Source organism: Anser anser (assembly GCF_964211835.1).
Source record: "Anser anser genome assembly, chromosome: 4".
In the NCBI taxonomy this organism is placed as follows: domain Eukaryota; kingdom Metazoa; phylum Chordata; class Aves; order Anseriformes; family Anatidae; genus Anser; species Anser anser.
The window spans coordinates 33,513,231-33,536,956 of NC_139724.1; the positions used below are offsets into that span (position 1 = coordinate 33,513,231).

Here is a 23,726-nt window from a genome sequence, read left to right on the forward strand (position 1 = left end):
CTGAGCAAAAAGATGAATGTAACAGCGTTGCTGCCATAAAAAGTGCAGTTCATTTACATAATAAGCTTAAAGTTTTACAAAGGGAATTTGGGTGATTTTAAATTTACCGCTTTGAGCTACGTGGTGCATATCTGTGTTGGAAGTAGGAAGCAGAAATAATCTGTGGACTACTAGCAATGATACTAGACTTAAGTTTGAACATCCTATTCATAAGGGTGTATACTAGGGGTATGGTTTTAAAATACTGTTATTTTCACTTTGTCAGGACTGGTTTTATTCAAAGTAGAACCAAAGCAAATACGAGCTGAGATGGAAAAACAATAGGTGCACAGTCTTGCAGTTTGTAAATAACATGCAGGAAGAACTGCAGAGGTTGGGTAGAATGGGCACTGTAATTCCATGTCAGTGGTAGGAAAATTAACGGAGAAATTTCATAGGGTAGGGAAGGAAGATGGTAACTTGGTTGCTCAGGGAAGGGGACACAGTTCCATAAGCCATGCAGATTGGACAGCTCATGACAACTCAAGATATGGTGGTTCAGCAGCAATATGAACGGACAATAAAAAGCTTCCAGGGAAACAACCTCCTATTTGAAAACAACAAAAAAAAAAATGGTAAACTTTTATTTCTAAGCAGAAATACATGAACAAGGAGTCAGTTTCTGGAGGCAGAGCACATGCCTTTGACCTCAGAGCAGCGTCCTTACTGGCCATGGGCAAACACAGGTACCATCCAGTCTGCCTCAGAGTCCTGAGAGAAGAACTCGTGAGAGGTCTATGCAAGGGCTTTAAAAATGATGACAGAATGAATGTAGCTGGGTATTTTTAAAGGCTCCCTAAATTAATGAGTTGTTCTTTTGCAATGGAAATCAGGTGTCTAACCTCGTAAATCTTAAGATTCTCCTCTTACCAATTTCAGTGAAAAATGCAGTAAGAGGACAGAATGAGAAAAAAGGAAAATGTTGAGAGGCATGAGTCTGCATTTGTGAGCCTGAGAAGTAAAAAATAAATAATAAGTAAAAATATGTACAAATAAGTAAGAATATGGCTAGGCATGAGAGTACTGACAAAACAGTATTTTAGCCTGTTCAGACTTAGTGAGGAGCTCAGTAATATGAAGGCACAGTTAATTCAAGACTTGCAGATAGAAACACTAGAAAAGGGGCTAAAAGCAGGATGAAATCCACGTAGTGGCAACAGACAAGACTCAGGCTAGTAATGAGATGCAGTGGAGAGAGAAGCTGTGTAGAAAAGATGGATGGGTGAGAAAGAGAATTGGAAAAAAAACAAAAACAAAAACAACCTATAATAGCAAGGATGAAACAAAGCACTACCTCTTAAGTACCAATTCAGCCAGGGCACAACTGTACATAAATTGAAGCCAGGCAAGGGCGTAGCTTTGTGAAAGAAAATAAAATAATTTAGGAGAGCACTAATATCAAGAATCACCGTGAACTTAAAGGTAACAAAGATGCATGACCAGAGAGGAGGTGCACACAAAGAAATAATTGCCTTTCGAATGGCTTTGAAATGAGAGTATGAGCGGTTGTGGAGTTTGCTGGCTGATACTTATTTGAAAAAGGCAATATTCTGCTACATTTCCTCAATGTAAAGAAAAAGGGATCCAAAAACAAGGCAGTAGATTGCTAGGAAGGAGTGATGAACAAGAGCATTTTCAGCCACATGATTACCGTAATGATTGTGCTTGGAAGACCAGGGAAGATGTAGTATCAGGAGCAGGGTGGTGTCACTGACAAAATGCAAATACTGGCATGGAGAAGATGAGCAGAACCCTCTGGCAGGAGGTTGTTATGTCGATGCAGTATTTAATTTCAGAGTTCACTGTAAGGTTTGGGAGGGAGAGAAGTTGTTTTATTGGGGTTGGACTCATCACTCCCTCTTCCCCCCCTCCCCTTCTGTTTTTTAATTTTTTATTTTAATCCATTTTAGGGATTGATGAACCGTTACATATCAAAAGGAGGAAAGTAATAAAACCAGGCTTTATACATAGTCCATGGAAAAGCGCGTATATTAGACAACACAGAATTGATACCAACTGGCGGCGAGGAGAACTTAAATCGCCTAAGGTAAGTTTCTGAGCTGTGGACATGGTGCCATGAACAAAGCAAGGTCAGCTCCAATTATTTTTTTTTTCTTCAGACAAGCCAGACTAGCCATGCACAAAAAGCAGTGTATTTTACAAAAAGGAAATAATTTGTATTTTAGCTTACCATGTTTTTACATTAATTTCTGAGCACCCTGTTAGGAAATCAAAATGGGATGCTTCATATAACGAAATTGGTGCACTGCTGGTTTAAAAAAATCTGCAGAATTTGGTGAATGCCTATGCCAGTCTTTGTGAGGGAGATAATCCCAGAGTCTTGATTGGGAATACTTTTGTTTAAAATTAAACATACAAACATGCATATTTGTAGAGCTGGGCCATGTACCTACACAAAAACATTCCACAGCCATTCTATGACCATTTCATGCTTAGTTTAATAGATATTCTTATAAATTGAGCAACACAAGGCAGTAACTGTGTTCCATATTAAGATTTTGTTTTTTAAAATATTAACATATTTAGCAATATTGATTTCATAGTCTCATTAAGTCTTTTCCAATACAAAGATATGAAGCAATACCTACAACATTTTTAAAAATAAATTAGCAACTGTCTAATCAAACCCATATTGAACTATCAGTCAAAAACATGAAGAAAAAACATATATCCTTTTAGACAATTTCCCCGTTTTCTTGATTCCTGTACAACGAAACAGTAAGAACAAAAAAATTCCTGTGAAAACCCTATGGATATATCCTGCTGTTTATTTGGCTGTGACTTATGTACATCTCTGGCAATGGCTCTGTATTTCTTGCCTTGATACGCCACATCAAGTTATCTTGGAATTATTATTAAAATTACAGCCTCAGGCATTAGCCAAATGCCCATTTCATTTTGATGAACATCTTGAAGAGTGCTCAGATATCTTGAATAAAAGCATTCTTCATTCTGTGTGTTCTGATAACTGTTCTTTTACTGTATTGCAGTAAAATACACGGGAGTTTTTCCCAAATCAAGTATCGAAAATCCTACACCTGTGGAGTTACATTCCAATCTACATTTCCAGCACTTTAAATGCTCGCTTTTTCTTGTATTTAATTTAATTTACTGTTTATAGTTTCTGACTGTGGTGCTGCCTGGCATTTAACAGATTACAATGGTAAGGGGAAAATACACATGGGCAGCCTTGACCATAGAAATACAAATATGCAGCAAATAATACAATGCCCTGCTTTTTGTTCAAGATTGAAACGACTCTTAAAATATAAAAGTCTGAGGGAAAAAAAAATAAAAAAATAATGATTATGAATATGCAATGGAGTAACTGCAGAGGAATTAAGCAATGTCCAGCTACTAATTTATCCTACTTTTATTACTGATTTATCCTGGTACTTGTATGAGGTTTAAAAGAACTGTGGTATGCTTGACAAGCAATGCAATATTACTTCATGGAGGAAGGAAAATACCTTCTTTGGTCTCAGCTGGCAGTAAATTAGACTTGACACACAGGATTAAGGGGCCATATTATTTTTGAAGTTACTGTACCATTTTATAATTTATGAATCAGAATAGCACTTTGTTTCCCCTGCTTATCTCTGATCGCCTGGGTTAAATCGTGAGTGTACATTTTCATGTTCTTTATTGTCAGGTGCTCAAAGGTCATGATGATCACGTCATCACATGCCTTCAGTTCTGCGGTAACCGAATAGTGAGTGGCTCTGATGACAACACATTAAAAGTGTGGTCAGCAGTTACCGGCAAGGTAAGTTGAGTATGTTGCTGAATTGCTTAGGAAAAGAGCTAGTAAGAGCCATAGGTTACCAGCTACCACAGTTTTATCAGACCACGCCCAGCGTGGTCTTCAGTTTGTCTGGCGCAAGATTCAGAAAAAATACTGGTAAACACTTAGTCATCTTTTCCTACACAGAATCTAATCTAGTTCAAAAAAGTCACCTTGATGTGAAATTACAATGCTGCTCATGTTACTGTTGGCATATATCCTTGTTCTCTTGGCAATTCTTCTATTCTTGTGGAGTCATTTGTGACATGGATTCTAAAGATTTTGGACAGATATGTTGCTTTATCTCCCCTAAAGCTTAATTTAGCCTGCTTTTACCCCTCTAGATCTCACTTGTCTTCTATCATTCTTTCTGTTGTTTCTAAGTTATTGAAATGGTGTGTTGATTTTACTGGCTCTGCTTTCAAATACAGTTTGTTTTTTGTTCTAAGCTACTATATTGCTGAGCCAGAAAAAAAAATGTAACTTGCTTTAGGTTTAAATATTTCCTATTAAATTAGATCCAGCTCAGGCAGGAATTTAATAAGCTTCAATAATTTAATTTTGGCTTAGAGAAGCAAAACAATATGTGCAATCAAAAAGACAGTACTGAACATTTCACTCATGTTAGAACATCACAGCTACTCAGCACACAGCTTTTGTTTTAAGGTGACTGTCCATGCTCTATATAGATACAGAAATGACCTCAGGGAAATAGTAGTTTTTCCTTCTAAACTGGTGTCATGTATCCTTTGTTTTGTTTTAATGATACAGTTATTTGAACACCAGGACAGCTTTTGAGGATAACATGTTTAAGATGTAAAAGGTATCCACTTACAACATTTAAGCTGAATGTGTAAAGCATTTGTCTTTGCATGCCTAGAAATTCCTCAATAGGATTGTAAATACTACTGTGGGGAAGAATAAAATTAAAAGCAATGGGCAGCTTCACCCTGCCTCTACTGACTTCCCTACAACAAGCTGTCTAATGAAGGAACCCATATTAAATTTTTCATTTTTTAATTGAAAAGGGCAGGCTAAGCTCAGGTGAAAAATACTTGCTTTCTATATATCACCCTCTCAAAAGCAAAATGTTCTTTTAAATATATAAAGTTGATCATACTAGCATGACTTATCAGTTCACGTTCAGTAATTTTTTTGACAGTAATTACAAATCCTAGTGTGACTATTTACCTCCATCCTTAAAGAGAGCTAAGTATTGTATGTGAAAGATGGAAGACTGCTGTATTAGCCCTTATGCCTACTGATACTGAAGAATTAATAACAGGAACCCTGAAGGTTGGTTTGTGCAAATGAACATGACTAAATAATCCCCTTGACAGATGTAAAGCCCAAAATAAGGGTTCTGTGTTCTTACTGCTTTAGAAGGATGATTTCTTAAAATATGAACAAATCAGTTGAAATTAAAAAAAAAAAAAATGTTTTGGAGCTGTAAAAGTGAAGAGAAGCTATGAACTGAAAAAGATGGATTTGCTAGCAGTGAATTAAGCTAGAAGCCAGGAATTGTAGAATACTGGTAAAAGATATTAAAGAACTGGAAATCTATCTACAGCAGAAAAGCAAGGAATTTTCAAGTATGTTTGTTAGAAGGAACAGGATATTACCAACAGAAATTAGTGTACTATTGGTCACTGATGCAGAAAAAGTATTTTTGGAGAAAAGTCACATGATGGAAATACAACATGCAGTGGTGATAGAACACTTTATTTCAGCAGAAACTTGAAAGGTTGTTAAACAACAACTACCAAAGTTAGGGCTTACTTTATTACAGCTGATCTAGATAGCCTGTATTTTCTGATTTGTTTCTAAAGTTACTTGTGTTTCTTCAAAAGGAGAAGAAAGCTAAGATGTGTCATTATTTATATGGAGTAAACTAAAGACTGTGTATTTAGGATACATTATCTCAGATAAAAAATATTGGACTACGTGAAGAGGAGTCAACTAACAGTTAGAGGAAGGCCATGGAAATTAATGCCACTTAGCATTAGATTACAGAAAAAGAGATCATCAAACAGTCTTGACCTCTTTTCTCCTGCAGATATGGGTTTGACTGATAAAAATAATAGTGCTGAAATAGATGGCCGTGTGCGCTGCAAGACTGTATCCAACGACACAGGGGAAGAAAATAGAGCAATGCGAAAATCAACATGGCACATATTTAAATGGGTTAGAACGTGGGTAATTAGAGAGATCATGTTGTTAATGTAAATGCAGAATCTTTACGGAGTATCTTTCTAGAAGGGTCTTGCAAGGATCTGTTCTTGTCTGTACTAATTAGCACTTTACTGCTGCTTGATGAGAAAGCCATATACAGTCATTACTTACAGGAATACAGACTGAGAGACAGAGGCAAACCGCTGGTCCAGAGTGGGTGAGGTTTTATACAAGTAGGTGTGAGCAAACGCTGTTTCTACATGGTGAAAAATCATGTCATACAGCTAGGATCAAAGAAGGCAGGCCGCGTGTGTGTAATGGGGGATTCTCTCCTGGGCAACGGTAAAGTCTGAGAAAGGTTTGAAACGCGGTCTTACAGTATTGATGCTGTAGTGCAGCTTATAGACTGTGATGTTTCTGGGAAAAACAAACAGAAAAATAAAATAGGAGTATATGGCTTATAGGTTGGTGGTAGAACTACTGAGTGAATGCTCTCTCCAGTTCTAACACATATGCTTCAGAAACATACTGGAAAACCTTCAGTGACTCAGAAAAATACTGAGAAAAAGACTTAGGGCCACAAAACACATCCTGTACTGAGAAATTTGGAAAGACAGTTTACTTTATCAAAAGCAAGATTATAGGGAATATTCCTTATAGTCAAAGTACCAACAAGAGAGAGAGAAATTTGATGAGCATTTTCTAACAGATGGAATTTTTAGTTCAAGCACACAGAAGTCTCCAGGAGTCTTCTGGCTTTTGCTATGAGAGACCAATGTTATCTCCTTGAATACTTTTCTTAAATTTCCCTTCAACTCTGTCAAAACAGTAACTGAGCCACCCATTTATTTTCAGTGTTTGAGAACACTAGTTGGACACACAGGCGGAGTCTGGTCATCACAGATGAGGGACAACATCATCATCAGTGGATCTACAGACCGAACTTTGAAAGTCTGGAACGCTGAGACCGGAGAATGCATACACACCTTGTACGGCCACACCTCCACGGTGCGTTGCATGCATCTCCATGAGAAAAGGTAAGTCTTTGCCCAAAGTGACAGCCACGGTTTGGCTTGTAATTTATGCCGTGTTTACAGAAAATGCTTGTTAAACTTGGGTGCCTAATCAAACACTGAGTGAAATACAAAACAGGCAAAGCATCCAAACTAAACTATAGAAATCAACACAAGGGAGGCGATGATTAATAGAAGCAAGAGCATAAAGAGTGCTAATTAAAGAACAGAAAATTAAGAGTCATGGACTTTATAAAGTCACATTTTACCTTATTTCAAAACTAATTCTGTTATGCTGTGATCCAGTCTCCCACACTGTGAACAATTTCTTCTTAGCTTTTTGTAAAGGTTAAAAACTTTTACTTATTTTGCAGAATGACTTTTTAAGTATTGTTGGTGCAGTATTTTATTAAGATTTTAACTGATTGCATCATAATTTCTGCAATAGTATGTCATGTCTTGATTCAAGGAACATTGGCAGAGCTCCCTTACTTGGCTATGGCATGGAGTAGTTGACAGAGTGCCCATTGGGTGTATTTCTTCTTTTTTTGAAGAATGATGAGGTTTTCCTTTACCTGTTCCTTTAATATTAATTCCTTTTCATTTCTGTTCTTGCCTGAAAACGCTCTTAAAAGTATAAACTGAAAAAAATCAAGCAGAATAACTGTCCTTTTAGTAAAGTATAACTTCTAAAGATCTTCTGTGTTTCATTGTTACAATTAGTTAACTCAGTCATTAAAACTGGATGCTCAAAGCACTAACTTGAACTCAACATATTCATAAGCTTTCATGGGTGGACACAATAGTCCACAGCTTCTCATGGCATTATTTTGCTGTTCAGGAATGAAGTGCTTTTTAAATACTGATTGCTAATTATGTCAAATATATCCTGGAGAGGTGAGTAAAACAAGGAAGAAAAACACTCAAGTCATTTGCAACCCTAATGAAATGTCATACCAAACCAGGTCTTGGTAGCTAGTGGACAAATGCTATCTAGTGTCCCAAATTGTAACTTATAACTGATCTGTAGCCAAATCTAATTGTTTTAATGCTTTTATTTCCGATGCTAAGTATAGGAGGGGTTTTCTTGTTCCTCCAGAGTGGTGAGTGGTTCTCGAGACGCTACGCTGAGAGTTTGGGACATAGAGACGGGCCAGTGTTTACATGTTCTGATGGGCCACGTAGCTGCAGTTCGGTGCGTTCAATATGATGGCAGAAGGGTTGTAAGTGGTGCATATGATTTTATGGTCAAAGTGTGGGATCCAGAGACAGAGACCTGTCTGCACACGCTGCAAGGGCATACTAACAGAGTCTATTCATTACAGGTAAGTGATTTGCATCTGCTGCTTTAGTTTCCTTAAGTAGCATTTATAGTCAGTGTATTTCATCTCGTTTATTAAATTGTGAGTACCTACTCCAGAACTGTACAGGCCACAGGAATATAGGATCATCTGTGATAGTCTCCCATTTTTAATAGTTATATATTGTCTTAATTTAGAGAGTGAGGTTTTTTTTTAGAGGAGCATTTTTAAAGCACCCAACACAATGAAGCCCAAATCTCTGTCCCAGCAAGTTAAGTAGTTTTGCAGTTTTGTTTTTTTTTTTTTCCCCATGTATTTTGGAGCTTTGTTATCGGTTTCCCTAAAAGAAGTTCTAATGTTACTATTTAAATAAATCAGATAATACAGTATTTGAAAATGTGCCAGAAACCTCATTGGATTAGTGTTCTGAATTATACAAATCTGTTTATCCTTATTTTGTAGTCACATCTTCTAGTTCCAAGCTGTAATTCACAGTAAGGCTAAACCTAAAATTTGAATGCCCTGACATAAATCTCCAGTCTTCTGCTTCCTTTTCTCAGAGTAGAGGCTTACAGTTGTGAGGCTTTGTCAGCAGAGACATGTTACTGTAGATGCAGGTTATTATTGGTATTACTTTATGGCATGGTTTTATTGCTTACCTGTCACCTGACTTTTCACCAGCCCTATGCTGGCAAAGACATACATAGACCTCGCGTAGACTTTTCTTACCTTTACTAATCCAAGAGATCATCTTGTTCATTCATAAAGTCAAAGCATCACTTCCAGGCACATAAAGGAGAAAGAAATTAATTTCATGCTTGTGCCTGTTCTCACCACAATCTGGCAGAACTTGAAAAAGAAATTAACAATTACAGTTTACAACCAGGAAGTAGCATTCGGTATGTAACTAGTCTGGATTATGGCACAGAAAGTGAAGCTCTGTGCTAGAGACGTTTTTCCTAAATTCTTTCATCATAAGGTTTTTCTCACCATAATAGATTAAATGTGAGCAAGATGCCTAATTTATTTTCTTCTGAAAAATATGTAGTAAAATTTATCAAATATCTCCAGCCCTTCCCTTACATTTATATGCTGAGGAGTATTCTTGTATCGAGCAGCAAACAAGTTAAAAATGCTGTACTACCTATCTCTTAAAAATATTACAGTTTTATTTCATCTGGTGCAATTGAGGAATAGTGTATGTTATTCTGCCTTATGTTCACTAGTCGCTCTTGTTTTGGCTGATGAATATTCATGTCTTGCTCTGATACTGTACTAATAATGGATCAAATAGTTGGGTAATGTTACTCACACTGATTGTATTTATACCCTGTAAATGGAAGTTAGTATTATAAAAATAAATGTCTAGAGAGCAGAAGGCTACAGGTGCTTACAGTTTGGGGAGAGGAAGATTCATTAAATTTGCATGGTGAGCTCCTGCTGAGATAGCCCTAAACAATACAACTCCCATAAATAGAATAATCAGGCTGATAACCAGCCTGCCTTCCCCATCCCTGCTCCATAGTGGATTCTCTTACAGTTCAGTATTTCCCCTTCTGTGGACCCCCTACCATTTGCCAGAGATCCTTATAATCTTAAGACTACAAACCATGTTGCATTTTCTTAGTAGTCTCTTTCTTAGTTGCCTTTGAAACGATCCACAGATTCTCAGGGTCCTTGAGTAAGTTCAGCTTAGAAAAGAAAAACATTCCGTGCTGTTTCCACCCAAAAAGTGTGCTGGCTACTCACCATTCCTGGTCCTTTATCCACACTCAAATTGTTCACATCTTGTTTGGGAAGTAGGGTGCCCAAAACAGGATGCAAAATTCCAGTCAAAGTCGTAACAATGCTTGCTAGAATTGAAAAGTTATTTTACATGCCTTATATAGCATATGTCTATTTCAGACACCAGAGTGTCTGTTTATGGTATATATTTTCTTTACCAGAAATGCAGTGTATGCTGGTAAGCAGTCTGCATGTGCCAGTCACTCCCTAAATGCTTTTGAACTGAAGTGCCACGCTCAACCACATTTGCAGGCAGTGATTTAAGATGTTCTAAGAGCTAAGAGATCTTTTATGAAAAGCAGCAGTCAGATAGCTGAGTTCTCTTAACTGGGTTCTCTCTTCTCCTTTACGGGATACCAGTCAGTCCGGACGGACAAATAGTGTCGCATTGCCCTACCTGTAGCAAAGGCTTCTGCCTAGTCATCGTTTTCCCAGGCTGCAGTTGTACCTGCCTGTGTTCAAGCCAAGTTCACATCTTCACAATTCTCTCTCAGCTTTTACACTCTTTGCGCTGGGTTAATTTTACCATTTGAAATGTCACACGAGTCCTAATGAAAATACTAATTGCCAGAACTCCCAGAAATCTTTCTGATATTTCTAATAACATGGTAAACAAAGTTCTGAACTGGAAGTATCCCTGCACCAAATTTGCCTGCCTCTTGATGAAAATACAGCCAAGACATCTGCTGCTTCACATGGCTTTTTACCATCACAGAAGAAATATTGGTTAAGCACATTTTCCCAAAAATGGACATTTTGTTGTTACTTACTACATTGTTTACAACCAGACGGATTATTTGTTAGTTTCTTCTGGAAGTTGAAGTTAGGCTGACTGATCCAGAATTCTCCATCTCCCATCATCGTCCTTCAATAAAGAGAGAAATTGTATTTGCCATCTGAAGTCTTGTCTATCTTCCATGAGTTCTCAAAGATAGCAGCAGATGTCTCTGGAATTGTCTTCAAACAACTTGCCTTATGCATTTTTTTCCTTATTCTAGCAGCAGCTCGTATTCAGTTGTCACCGGTGTCAGTGCTGTTAGCCTACACTCAGATGGCTGAGGACTGAAACAAAAAAAAGTTAAATAGCTGGCCTCATTTAGTGTTTCCTTCCCACTGTGCATAAATGAGCTTTTTATTTATTTTTTTTGGGCTTCTTCATTTTTTTTTTCCTAATAGTGTTTTATCATCCTTAACAGCTCTTCCTAGTTTTATCTTGTTTTGTGCTCTGCCTTTCTGATTTTGTCCCAGAGTACTCTTTTATACACACCTATTGATCTAGTTTCTACTTTTTGTACAATTCCTTGTACTTCAGCCAAGTGGGTCTTGGTAATTTACTATACTTCCTATCTTTCCTTCACACAAGGATAGTTTGTGTCTTTAAGAAAGTGCCAACTCTCCTGAACTCTTCTTCCCCTCAGAGAATAGATATATAAAAACCACATGGGAAGGAAGTCTCAATTTATTGAAGTATTCCTCCTTGAAGCCCACTGTTTTTATTCTACTGATCTTTTTTCCTTCCTTTTTTGAGAATCCTGGACTCTTATGTCATTGTCACTATCTTTCTAGTTACTTTCCACCTTTATATTCTCTACATGTCCGATCTTTTTTGTCAAAAGTATCTAATCTCTTAGCTGATTCCTCTACATGTTCACGTTTTACATATTTTTACTTTATATATATATAAGCCCAGAAAATCCAAGAATTTGGACATCTGTGTTAGCCTGTATACTTTTCCCAACAATGACTAGGAAGAGTTCCTTACTGCACACAATTATGATTATAAAATGGCTAAATCCAGCATTTTTCAATCGCATTCTCTCCATTTCCCTATGTTTTGGCTTTTGTATAGCTTGTTCTGGATTAATGTTGTTGCTCTTCTCCAGCTTAAAGTCCCCCTGACTTCTGAAAAGCAGGTTTGGCTTTTTTAATTCTTTCCTATGAAAATGGCATCCTTTTACTGTTGTACCCTGCAGTACAGCCAAGATTCTATTCTGTGTAAAAGAGTTGTATTGTATCTGAAAGACCAATGCTTCAATGTTGTTCTCCTCAAACCGAGTACCTCATAGGCCATGTCTACAACAGGAAATTACACTGCTCACAAATCACCTGCTCTAATATCAAACAATCACTTCAGTCTCTATGCAGACTGAACTTTTACTTTGTAATGCAGTTTCAAAATATATACATATATAGTATCTAATGTTGCATTTAGTGAATTAAATGCTTAATAGCCTTCTTCGTATAGAGCATAGTAAGATCCTGATATAATTGCTTATAACAGATTTACCTTTCTTGTAGTTTGATGGTATCCATGTGGTGAGTGGATCTCTTGACACCTCCATCCGAGTCTGGGATGTGGAAACAGGAAACTGCATTCACACACTGACAGGCCACCAGTCTTTAACAAGTGGAATGGAACTCAAGGACAATATACTCGTGTCTGGGAATGCCGATTCTACAGTCAAAATCTGGGACATCAAAACAGGACAATGTTTACAGACATTGCAAGGTGAGCTTAAACTACCTAAATGTAAATTAAGCTGCCTGCAGTAATCTATGCTGCAGATCCTATGTCAAAACTTCTAAAAATGACATGCAAAGAAACAACCATGGACCATTTACAACTTAAATATAATTTTTTCTGATGACAGCTGTATGATCTTCCTCTGATTTAGAGGAACAAAATGTATTTAATCTAATCTATTCAAATCACTTCCTATTACGAAAGGCAGATGGTCTGGACTGATAGAAATTTGGTATGGGTGTATTAGCCTAATAAGCCACAGAAGTATGTAGGAAATGACATCTCAAAACAGTCAGTCAGCGTGCTTATTTAGGGGTCACTTGGGTGTTTCAAAGCCTACGGATTAATTGGATCGGGAGGCAAAGTACACTGTCTATTGCAATAAATCAAAAGAAATGAGTGGAAGATGTTTATTTCAGTAATAAGAAAGATTTCAGTTTCCACTCAGGCATCATGCACGTGAACACATTGTTTTGTTCCCCCCCCTAAAAAAGGTCTTATATCATATCCATCAATGCTAGCTACAGCAGAAAATTAAGCTTCACTGGAAAGCAGGCTGCTGTTTTAACAATTTATATGTCTCATCTATATATCCATCAATACTTACTGATAGCGTAATCCCGTAATAACACTTCAAAGGGACGTGGATACAAACAGTCATAGTGGCCACCTCATTCTGGATGGTTAAGCTCATTTTCACGAATTCCCAGGTATATACTTGCCCTGCTGTAAACAAAACAAGATCACTATTACAAAGAAGGAAATATGAGGAATTTTTCTATGCCTACCTTCACTTTTTGAAAACATGGGGCAAGGCTTCTGTACCTTTCAAAGCAGACGAACAGGGTTAATGCATCTAATAGATAGAAACAGCTGTATGCAAATCGATGGGTATTTATGTTAGATGCAGTGCTGGCTGTCCTTGAGTTCTAATTACAGAAATGTTCTGGTTTACTCCTCTAGGTCCCAACAAGCATCAGAGTGCTGTGACCTGTTTACAGTTCAACAAGAACTTTGTAATTACCAGCTCAGATGATGGGACTGTAAAACTTTGGGACTTGAAAACGGGTGAATTTATCCGAAATCTAGTTACATTGGAGAGTGGGGGAAGTGGAGGCGTCGTGTGGCGGATCAGAGCTTCTAACACAAAGCTAGTGTGTGCGGTTGGAAGCCGAAATGGGACTGAGGAAACAAAGCTGCTGGTGTTGGACTTTGACGTGGATATGAAGTGAAGGACAGAAAGATTAATTTGTCCAAACGTGTAGACGATGTTCTCCTTTCCCTCCCCCTGAAAAAAAGAAAAAAAAAGAAAAAAGAAAAAAAAGAAAAAGGAAAAAAAATCCCTTGTCCTTGGTGGTGCAGGATGTTGGCTTGGGGCAACAGATCCTAAAGACCTACAGACTACGAAGGAGAAGACAAAGATGACGAACTCTAACTGACAAGTGAGGCATTTGCTGTCTCGTCACATAAAAAGGCTACACTTTCGACCGGGGCAGCTTTGCAAAAATACAACTTTTGAAATGAAACCAGGTGCAATTATTTCTTTACTTTCCTCCAACTGCTTCCTTCAGCAATTTGGAGATGAAAAAAAAAATTGTTACAGTTCTTGTTAACAGGTTATTTTACCACAAAGATCTCGAACGAAGCTGCACATGCAAGCCTGCTCGTGCACCCCTGGGCCCCCCCGGGTCCTGGCAGCCCCTCTGAGCAACGCGCTCCCCCTTAGCCCCGCTCTGAGCAGGGGTTGGACCAGACGACCTCCAGAGGTCCCTCCCAACCTCTATGAGCAGTCACTGATTGACTTTCAAAAACTAGAGAGCATCTGCAATGACAACAAAAACAAAACCAGAAAGAGTCCATTCCTGGTGTGGAAAAGCTGAAATATTACTGTGAATTGTTTTGTACAGTTTTATCAGAGCTTTTTCTTTTTTTTCTTTTATTCCTTTTTTTTTTTTGCCAACCATTGCCAATGTCAATCACAGTATTAGCCTCTGTTTAATCTATTTACTGTTGCTTCCATCTACACTCTTCAATGCATAAGTTGCTCTGAGGTGGCAAGTTGTCCTGGGTTTTGAGAGTCCTCTGATGGATTTAATTCGCAATGCTGGTGCTAGAAGTAGGTCTTCAATTACGGGATTGTTGTCCCACCCCTGTACTGTATTCCCAGTGGCCAAACTTATTTATGCTGCTAAATGAAAGAAAGAAAAGCAAATTATTTTTTTTTATTTTTTTTTCTGCTGTGACGTTTTAGTCCCAGACTGAATTCCAAATTTGCTCTAGTTTGGTTACAGAAAAAGACTTTTTGCCACTGAAACTTGAGCCAACTGTGCCTCTAAGAGGCTGAGAGTGGAAGAGTTTCAGACAATTAAGAGTGAAGTTTGCCTGCAAATAAAGAATTGAGTGTGTGTGCAAAGCTTATTTTCTTTTTTCTGGGCAAAAATTAAAACACATTCCTTAGAACAAAGCTATTGCAGCCTGTTCTGTGGGGAAATTTTTCTTTGTGAGGGCTGTGGTGAATGGAATGAACATACATTAAAAAAAACTGACAAAATTTTTAAAAAATATTATAAAATACAAAAATGAAATAAAGTTGCTGGTCAGTCTTAGTGTTTTACAGTATTTGAGAAAAAAACAACTGTTACAGTTATTGCTGGGAGGAACTGACAGAGCAAAAACTTACGTTTTTGTAAAGATGTCACATGCAAACAAAATGAGAAATGAAAGAGTCAAATGGTTTGCCTCATTCTCCAAGAGCCACAACTCAAGCTGAACTGTGAAAGTGGTTTAACACTGTATCCTAGGCGATCTTTTTTCCTCCTTTTTTTTTTGTTTTTGTTTTATTTATAGTCTGATTTAAAACAATCAGATTCCAGTTGGTTAATTTTAGTTATGTAACAACCTGACATGATGGAGGAAAACAACCTTTAAAGGGATTGTGTCTATGGTTTGATTCACTTAGAAATTTTATTTTCTTATAACTTAAGTGCAATAAAATGTGTTTTTTCATGTTAGTATGTCTTTTTTTTTTTCTTTATATTTCTTGTGGTTAATTTAATACTATATATCCTATGAAGCCTAAAGCAGGTCAAGTTGCTCAGCTTACTGGTAGATGCTAAAATATGTCTGGGGACTTTTTATGTAACACTTCCACAAACAGGTGCATGAGCGTCCTCTTCTTCAGTTGCTGTATAGGATTTGTCACACGGCCTTCAACAAACATGCGGTAAAGCCATTAGCTTCCTAGCGCTAGGAACGTGTCAGGATTTGACTCTGGAGGGAGTCAGCTATAAAAAGCATCTGAAGTACATAAAAACTTCTCCCAATAGCATCTTGTTACTGCATCTTAAATTGAAACTTGACGTTTATTATTTATGGATTTCAATCAATTGATTGCAGTCTTAACAGCGGAGAGTACATCCATAAATGCAACTAAAATCAAAGTTAGGATCTCAGGCAGGTTGAAATAAAGACTCTAAAGAAAAGAAAAACAACCCACAACATTCCAGATCAGTCCAATAGCAGCTCTATCAGAAACCAAGGTAAGCCATCAGCTGTCTTAGACACCTACCAATTGAGAGTGTTTCTCTCTTAAATCTCCTTGACCAAAATTACTGTTTTTGTCTGTGCCTTTTCTGTCAGGGCACACAATTTACTTGTTTGTGACAGTTTTCCCTATAGAAAACTGTAATTAAAATAACAACAACAACAACAAAACAAACACAAAATCCAAACCAAAGCATTAGAAGAGAAACCACATGGATGGAAGAGGCAAATATTTATATACTTATATATCAATGACTACGTGCTTATTCAAATGTAGTTCCAATTCCCACATTATGCAAAACAAGTAATGCTGAAGGATCACACTTCCATCTGGCCTCTAGAGATTAAAAAGCCATACAAAATGACTGAGCAGCTACAAATTGTAAAAAGCTGTTCATTGAATTGGTGTTTAAGAAAAAAAAAATTGCAGTAAGCCCTGACACATAAAGCTATGATTGTCTTCGTATTTACGTAAAAACAATTAAAGAGCTAATCCTCCTGTCTAAAGTGACAGCCTAAGATTGCCAGAACTTCAGCACGTAGCTCAGGCGCACACCCTTTGGGGCCAGCAGAAATGCTCGATTCAGTGCCAGGCCCTGGTCCTGGGGACGCTGCTCTGCTGAGAACGCGGGTAGGACTCTCGGCCACCCCAAAAACAGGGACGTCAGCCTGGGCTGAGCTACTTACTGTAGGGGATGGAAATAGAATGGTAAAAGATGAATATTTAATGCAGGGACCTGAGCAACAGCTTTTAAGATTATGTAATTTTCTTCTGCGATTTGTAAAAATTGCAACAACATGTTTTCAAAGAGCAAAGGCACTTGCCTATCTGCACAGGAGAATGAGAGATTTCTGAGTAACATTGCGCTGGAGGGCAGGAATACAAATCAAGGCAGAAGACTGAAATGACTGAAGAGGAAGAATAACATCCAAATCAGTTCAAGCTGTGTGTAAGTACACTTTAAGCAGCCAATATGACCAGGATCAAAGTGTGCTTAACTAGAATTCAGAAGTTTTCCAGTTAATAGTGTAGCTCCAACACTATCTCACGTTCAGATTAATACAGACCAGCTTGAACCTGTTAAGCAAACCACATTTCTAGCTTCCTTTATCCCAGATGTAGATAAAAAGTATTGCCTGCAAAGTCAAGATGTGATAGACTGTCACGTATTAACTACAAAAATCAGTATTGTACTTAAAATTTACTTTCTAAAGCACTTTTCCCCTTTGATAAAACAACTCTGTAAAGGTGTGTTAGCATTCTAAAGTCTTCCGGTTTTGCTAAATACCCTGTTTAGGTTTGCAGACATTCACATTGCTTATGAGATACCTGAACAACGTAGCTCAACGAGCAGAGGTTTGTTAATTTATTAAAGTGACAGCATTTCAAAAATGGGCCTGTACTAAACACATCATTTGTAAAAAAAAGTGTTCACACAGCTTTTCTTTACAGTACCCTTCATGCCAACATACTCACTGAAACATTCAGTTCGCTTAGTTTAGTTTGGCAGCACATGCTCCAATCGAGGCTGTTCAGAAATCATCTCGTCTTCATTTTGTGTAATTAGATTTTGATTTTTAGGGTGGGTATTTTTCTTTTTTTAAAATAAAAACATTTGTGAATACTAGCATAAGATTTGAACTGCTTTATGCTCTCAGTATGCATGCACTTGTTGAATCTAGTGGCTTATTCATTGTAGATTATATCAAAACGATAGCTGCAGCTACCCTAGAGAGATAATTGCACCAGTGTTTCTGGACTCTTGTCTTATTGCTGATTCCCTTATTTCCTTTCATTTTAGCCCTAGAAGGAGCTTCCTAATTTTCTCCTGTATCTGAAGCCAAGTCAACAACACTAAAAGGCTTTTGTGTAGTTATTCTTTTTTGAGCCTTGACTCTAGCCAGCAATAAGTCAGTCAGAAGGAGCATTGCCACTTCCTCCAAGATCCCATTCCTATGGTCTCACACACCCATTTACCTCCTCAAATGCTAAACGCAGCCATTTAACAGCTGCGTCTACACCAGTTGGTAGTTCAGATCCGCAGGTCTCCCAGCAGAGCATGGTGCAGGATTCCTTCGGGGTGTACCCAAATCAGCAGCAGCACTCCAGCAGCACGCCCTGTGCTCGCCGAACACCAGTGGCACGTGTGGGACCGAGCCAGAACTAATGCAACACCTCAAAAATACATTCACGTGGGCACTGGGTCTTCAGGACCAACACACTGGTGCTACAGCTCTGCTCCTGCTGCACACCACCAGTGGCTGGTGAGGGCATAACCTAACCCTTACCCAAGCAGGCCTTCAACAACCCTCTCCCACAGCAACATGGCTCCTGATAAGCAACCAATTCCCATCCAAACAGTAGGAGCAGAAAACAGCATCCACCAGATACCACTATGGAGTTTTTGCCAAAGTTTTCCACCAGCAAGTCCGCACCTGAATCATTCAGAAAAGGGAGTCATTAAATTCTGTGATTAGATAGGCAAAAGACCCAGATTGTAACAGTCAAAAAGAAAAATTATTTGAGTCACTCTGACCAAACAACTGTTAATTACTTGAAGGACAATATCCAAACATACTGACTACTGAATCCTGAAGAAAAGGGAGAGTATTTTCTCTCCTGCCATTTTATCTATAGCCTTGATCCTTGACCCTGGTACTGTACGAAAACGCACGTTGTTTGAGATGTTCAGTATTTTATGACATTTATGATGAATAACATGACCTATATGAGATATATTAGATTTTTTCAAACTTCTTCTAAAAATTGCATATATTCAAACATTTTTCAGTGACATGTTTCCTCAACCATCAGTGCAGGTTTATAAATGAAGTAGCTGCTTTAACAGAAAAGCTGTTCCCTCCTGCAACAGTCTGACAAAACTAGGCGTCCCCAGAAATTCAGCAGCCATTATGGGCTCTTGCTCCCTGTTCAAATTGCCGAATGGCCCGGCAGCTGTAGGAGTACTTCAGAGGACAGAAATGGTGCATTGTGCTACCCTGAGTGCACACTGCTGAGGTGAGATGCTGCAGCACTTCGTGTGACTGCAGTTGCCTAAGACCAATGGCTTTATGCCCACGTACATACTGCATTGCTCCAGCCCAGACGTCCACAGAAGTCCTATAAAATCATGACTAAGCATCACCTGGCCAGGACAGATCTCCCACCAACTAGAGCCAGCCAAACCCATTAATCACAGAGGTTGCCACTCAAGAGCCTGGCAGCACAGAAGAAATCCAGCAGCTGTTTTTAAACGGCACACTGTGCAGGGCAGTGGAAGGTGAGCAGACTTCCAAAGGTCTCCTCCAGCTCTCCCCCTCTGTCCTCACCTCTGCCTTGCTCAGACCCAACTTCAGCTACCCCATTCACAAGCTGGTTTGTCCCAGCACAGCAGCAATAACTTCAGTAAAAGATAATTATTTGTCCTCTGCATGTCTCTCTGTGCTGCTGGAATCTATTCTGTGCTTTCTGCCACTTTCTTCACAAGGACAACACGACCACAGCCTAACACGAAATGCTCCGAGGGAGTCCATGAGATAAGAACGCATCATTCAGCCTAGAGCGAGATGTTTGTCATCAGCATTGCTAAAATGATTTCCACCTTGAGACTAGACTGAAAGTAATGTTCTAGACCTGGTGCAACCAGACACATTTCAAGTTGATTTCGATACCCTATTTTTTTCAGACACAAAGCTTTTAGTGCCACAAAACTCATCTGGCCTGGGTGTCTCCATGCCTGCAAAACAGGCACATCCTAAGAAGCAGGATTGTGAGTTACGTTGCATAGAATCTGGGAGAGCTCACCGTCTACAGACAGGGAACAAACATGCAAGGTCAGTATAGGCTGGATCAGAAATGACCTGTGAAAATCAGAGGAAGGCAGGTGCAATGAATCTGGGGCTTTTCCTGTCCAATCAATGTAAGTCCTACAACTACTCTGGGGTATTTCATCATCCTCATCAACAAAGCATAGGAGCAAACTTTCTTTATGAAGCCTTTACTCTGGCTGGCCTGTAATTGAGAACAGAACCAGCCACGTTAGCTCTGACTTGCAGGAACTTCTCTTACCTGGGGCGGGTTGTTCGATGGGAAGATGAATGGAACAGCCCCAAACTTCTGTCTGGCTCATCACGTCAGTCAGGCAGATGTCTGAGATGCAGGTTTTGCATGGTGCTTACGGTGCGCTATTCGAGAAGGCGTTGTTCTTTTAATTTTAAACAGGATACATGGAATGCAGAAGATCCAAAAAACTTCAAAGGCACTTGCCATTGCCAAAGGAGCTGCATTTTGACTAAGTTCAGCCTCTAGATTACATATTCAAATCTGACAGTGTGGGATGATGCTCACACCTTCAAGAGGCTTGAAGATTTCTAACGAATTGAGGCATTCAGATTAGTTGGCTATAAACACCAATGTGGTAAATTGAGCAGTACGACTGTTCCTAAATGGGAGTTTTATTTTCAGCTCCACCGTTTGAAATGAATTTCTAATAATACCACAGCTTTGCAGATACATAAACAATATAAAGCAGGCTTCCTTTACCCTGATACACAGAACTGAGTAGTACATTCCCCTCTCTTTTCAAACTGTCATTTGCTTTTAGGTTTCCTGATACATTTCATTGCTGATGTAAAATTTTTACATTATAGTTTGGAAAAAATAAAGAACTCAAAAGCTGCTGACTAGACAGGACTCCACAAATTTTCCTTCAGACTGTTTGCTGCTACTTGTGTGCTTTGGTGTTCCTCCTGTCAATTCTCAGCTGACAGGAGTGTGTGTTTCTATTAACTAGCGTACACATTTTCCCAAATAATTAAGATTTATAGAAACATGCTGTCCCCTGTGGAAAAGTTTCTTATTTTTTTTCTGCTGGTGTTTCTGATGCTGATTTATACCACGCATTAGACATGCACTGGATTCTCTGTTTACCGTTCTGCTGACTAGTGCCACACTTCAAATATCCCATTTCATCCAAAACAACACAGTAATGCAATGTTCCTTGTGTCCACTCTTACATCCCACACAACTTGCCATTACATTTCGTGACCAGATATATATCCAGACATGTCTGGATTCCCCTGTTCGCAGGCAGCCACTTACCAGCATGACCAGCCATAGAGACCTCACTGTTCATCGCTTTTGGCCACATGGCAGAATGGGAAGAACCCAGGTCAGAGGCGCAATAAGACAGAGGAATGCACCTCTGTGTGATTGCCACTAATGCAGCCATCAACCAGTAAAGCTAGGTGGGATATGGCTCCACTAAGGCCACAGGTCTCCAGTATTAGTTCAAAAATTCAAGATTATAACCTATATTTAAAAAAGATTCAACCTATGTATTCATTTCTACATACATTCACATATTGAAACGCTTCTTGCTTTACATATTAAAAAAAACCAACTTGCTGGCATAATTACCTGTTTTCCTCATTTCTTCCCTCATTTTCATTTTCTTTGATGCTTGCACTTCAGTTTCCTCATGTTTCACTTCCTCCTTTGTTATGTCCCTATTGCTTTTCTTTTCATTGCTTTACCACTCGTGTTCCCTGTTTTTCACATTTTTTTTTCTTCCTCATCTTCCCCTATTCCCAGACCTACCCCTTCACTTAAAACTTTCATATCCAGTTTCTCTCTCCTCCTTCTCCTTCACCCCAAGACATGAGCTGGTACACTACAGTCTTTTTCATGCCACTCTCATAAATACAAAATATACAGGACATATATAAGACTGATGTGAAACAAATACAGAGCCCACGAAAAAAATCATTTATTTATCTGCTTCAGCATTAAAGATCCAAAGCTCCTCTATCCACAGTCCACAAATGACTCAAATGGTCCAAAAGCTGTAGGATCAGGCCCTCTAAGCAAGGCCCAGTTTACCACCAATTTCACAAACAACTGAGAAACAAGGATTGCCTAATTAATCCTCATTAAACGTCCTCCCTACTGCTTTCTGCCAAAAGATAGTATTTGCCTAAAAATTATGTATTATCTTGCTCATTAGGAAATCTAATGTGTAAAAGCAAGTTTGAAAGTATTCTTCATTAGGAAACATGGGTGATGCAGGCTTTTCTAAATCTAGGCAGAATTCAGAAGATACTTGTGGTGAAAAGTCCCAAGGCAAGTGCAGAAACCATCATCCCAACAGACGCCTGTTTGTTTCATAAAGCTATGTATAAATAAGAATGTGAGGCTGCAAATGAACCCCTATTCCAAACCCAACGGCGGCTGATTTTCCTTCCGGTACAACCAACACAACGCAGCTGGGGTAGGGCGGTCTGTCAGGGTATGTTAGGAATCACGTATAAAGCACGTCTAAAGCAATCTACTACACATTGCTCGCTAATTCTTAATATACAATGACAGCGTAGGCAATAAAAGCTCCAGAGCCAGCGTGATGATCTGACTGCATACTGGGTATACGACCCTAGTGCTGGTGAAATTTAACTGTTGTAGTGACACACTATATAGCCAGTTGAAAAAAGCCTGGGACATCCAGCACTGCTCTGAGATCTGGCTTCTGCATAGTGTTAAACCACCGTAACTTAATTCAAAGAGATAAGCAACTGTTAAGAAGGACACAAACTGTCCAAAGCAACAAAGCCACAGATAAGACACCTGGTCTTTGCAGGACAAAAAGCAACACAAACAAACAACCACCACAACATGAACAAACTAAACCAGCAAAACTCCAAACCAAATCCCTGCATCTTTCATCTGCATGTTTCATTTCAGCTTAATAATAATGTTACCAAGGGCAGGTGACCTCCTCACCTTGCAAATGCATGCCCACCCATCCCCAGCACAAGCTCTTTGTGTGCCTCACTCACAGGCTCTATGGCTGCATTTACTCAACAAGAAAAAGAAATAGGATTTGCCTTACATTTGGTTGTGGGTTGTGTTTTTTTTCCCCTTCATTTTATTCAAGCATTTTGCTTTTGTTTTGTTGTATTACAAATAGGCAGAACAACAACTATTGCACTTCCCCATGGTTTGAACAAAGCTGGCAATAGATGGGTGTTGCTGCTTATCCTCTCTAGGGTGTAGAATCATTATATCAGGGAAAATAAATTAGAATTAGACAGAGGTTTGAAGCCCAAAAAGCATGACACGTGGCTAGCATTGTATCTTGAACGCCTGAGGTAAAGAAGTCATCCCCACTGACAACCAGCCTAATCCCCATACAGCCAACAAGAGCCACCACATAGCACACAGCAGCAGTTAAACCTAACAGTAAAGGGAACAGGAGCTTTTCCATAGACATGAGGAGTGCACCAGAGAAGAAGAAAACCCCACGGGTCTGACAGCAGCACATCGCGATTTGCTCTGGGGTAGTCCACGCGTTACTCCTGTAGCGCAGTCTGATTTATCAGACAGCGCAGTGCAGACAAAACTGTTCTGACAGGAAGACAGGATCTCCTTTCATCTTTGACTCTCCGAACAAATTACGCTCTCTAATTAATGCCCGAACCCCGTCATTTGTGCAGAGAAACCGGAGCTTCAGTTTTCTGCACCAGAGGAGAGCCCTCCTCGCCACAGGTGG

The 23,726-nt window shown here is 38.9% G+C and overlaps 1 protein-coding gene and 2 long non-coding RNA genes across 13 annotated transcripts in view; 1 reads left to right on the plus strand and 2 right to left on the minus strand.

The window, feature by feature from the left end:
• Positions 1-15,650, plus strand: part of FBXW7 (F-box and WD repeat domain containing 7) — a 167,971-nt gene extending 152,321 nt beyond the window's left edge. For all 6 annotated transcript variants that reach the window (XM_083836374.1, XM_083836373.1, XM_083836375.1 and 3 more), the window contains 6 exons: positions 1,950-2,086; positions 3,713-3,826; positions 6,872-7,053; positions 8,129-8,354; positions 12,414-12,624; positions 13,603-15,650. In XM_083836374.1, coding sequence (XP_083692500.1) covers positions 1,950-2,086; positions 3,713-3,826; positions 6,872-7,053; positions 8,129-8,354; positions 12,414-12,624; positions 13,603-13,871 — 1,139 coding nt within the window. In that variant the 3' untranslated portion in view covers positions 13,872-15,650. The remainder of the gene's footprint in view (positions 1-1,949; positions 2,087-3,712; positions 3,827-6,871; positions 7,054-8,128; positions 8,355-12,413; positions 12,625-13,602) is intronic.
• Positions 2-12,531, minus strand: LOC310899665. 5 transcript variants are annotated; one of them, XR_014584462.1, is made up of 5 exons: positions 12,403-12,531; positions 9,060-11,177; positions 7,522-7,670; positions 6,188-6,433; positions 2-1,841 (listed from the first exon to the last, which is right to left on the minus strand). It is a non-coding gene; the product is annotated as an uncharacterized lncRNA (long non-coding RNA). The 5 variants fall into 5 exon arrangements; XR_014584464.1 differs by lacking the exon at positions 2-1,841 and having other exon boundaries at positions 3,836-6,433; XR_014584461.1 differs by lacking the exons at positions 6,188-6,433; positions 7,522-7,670.
• The window catches only part of LOC310899672, a 224,263-nt gene continuing 213,167 nt past the window's right edge, over positions 12,631-23,726 (minus strand). For both annotated transcript variants that reach the window (XR_014584476.1, XR_014584477.1), the window contains one exon: positions 12,631-13,365. This is a non-coding gene — a long non-coding RNA (uncharacterized lncRNA). The remainder of the gene's footprint in view (positions 13,366-23,726) is intronic.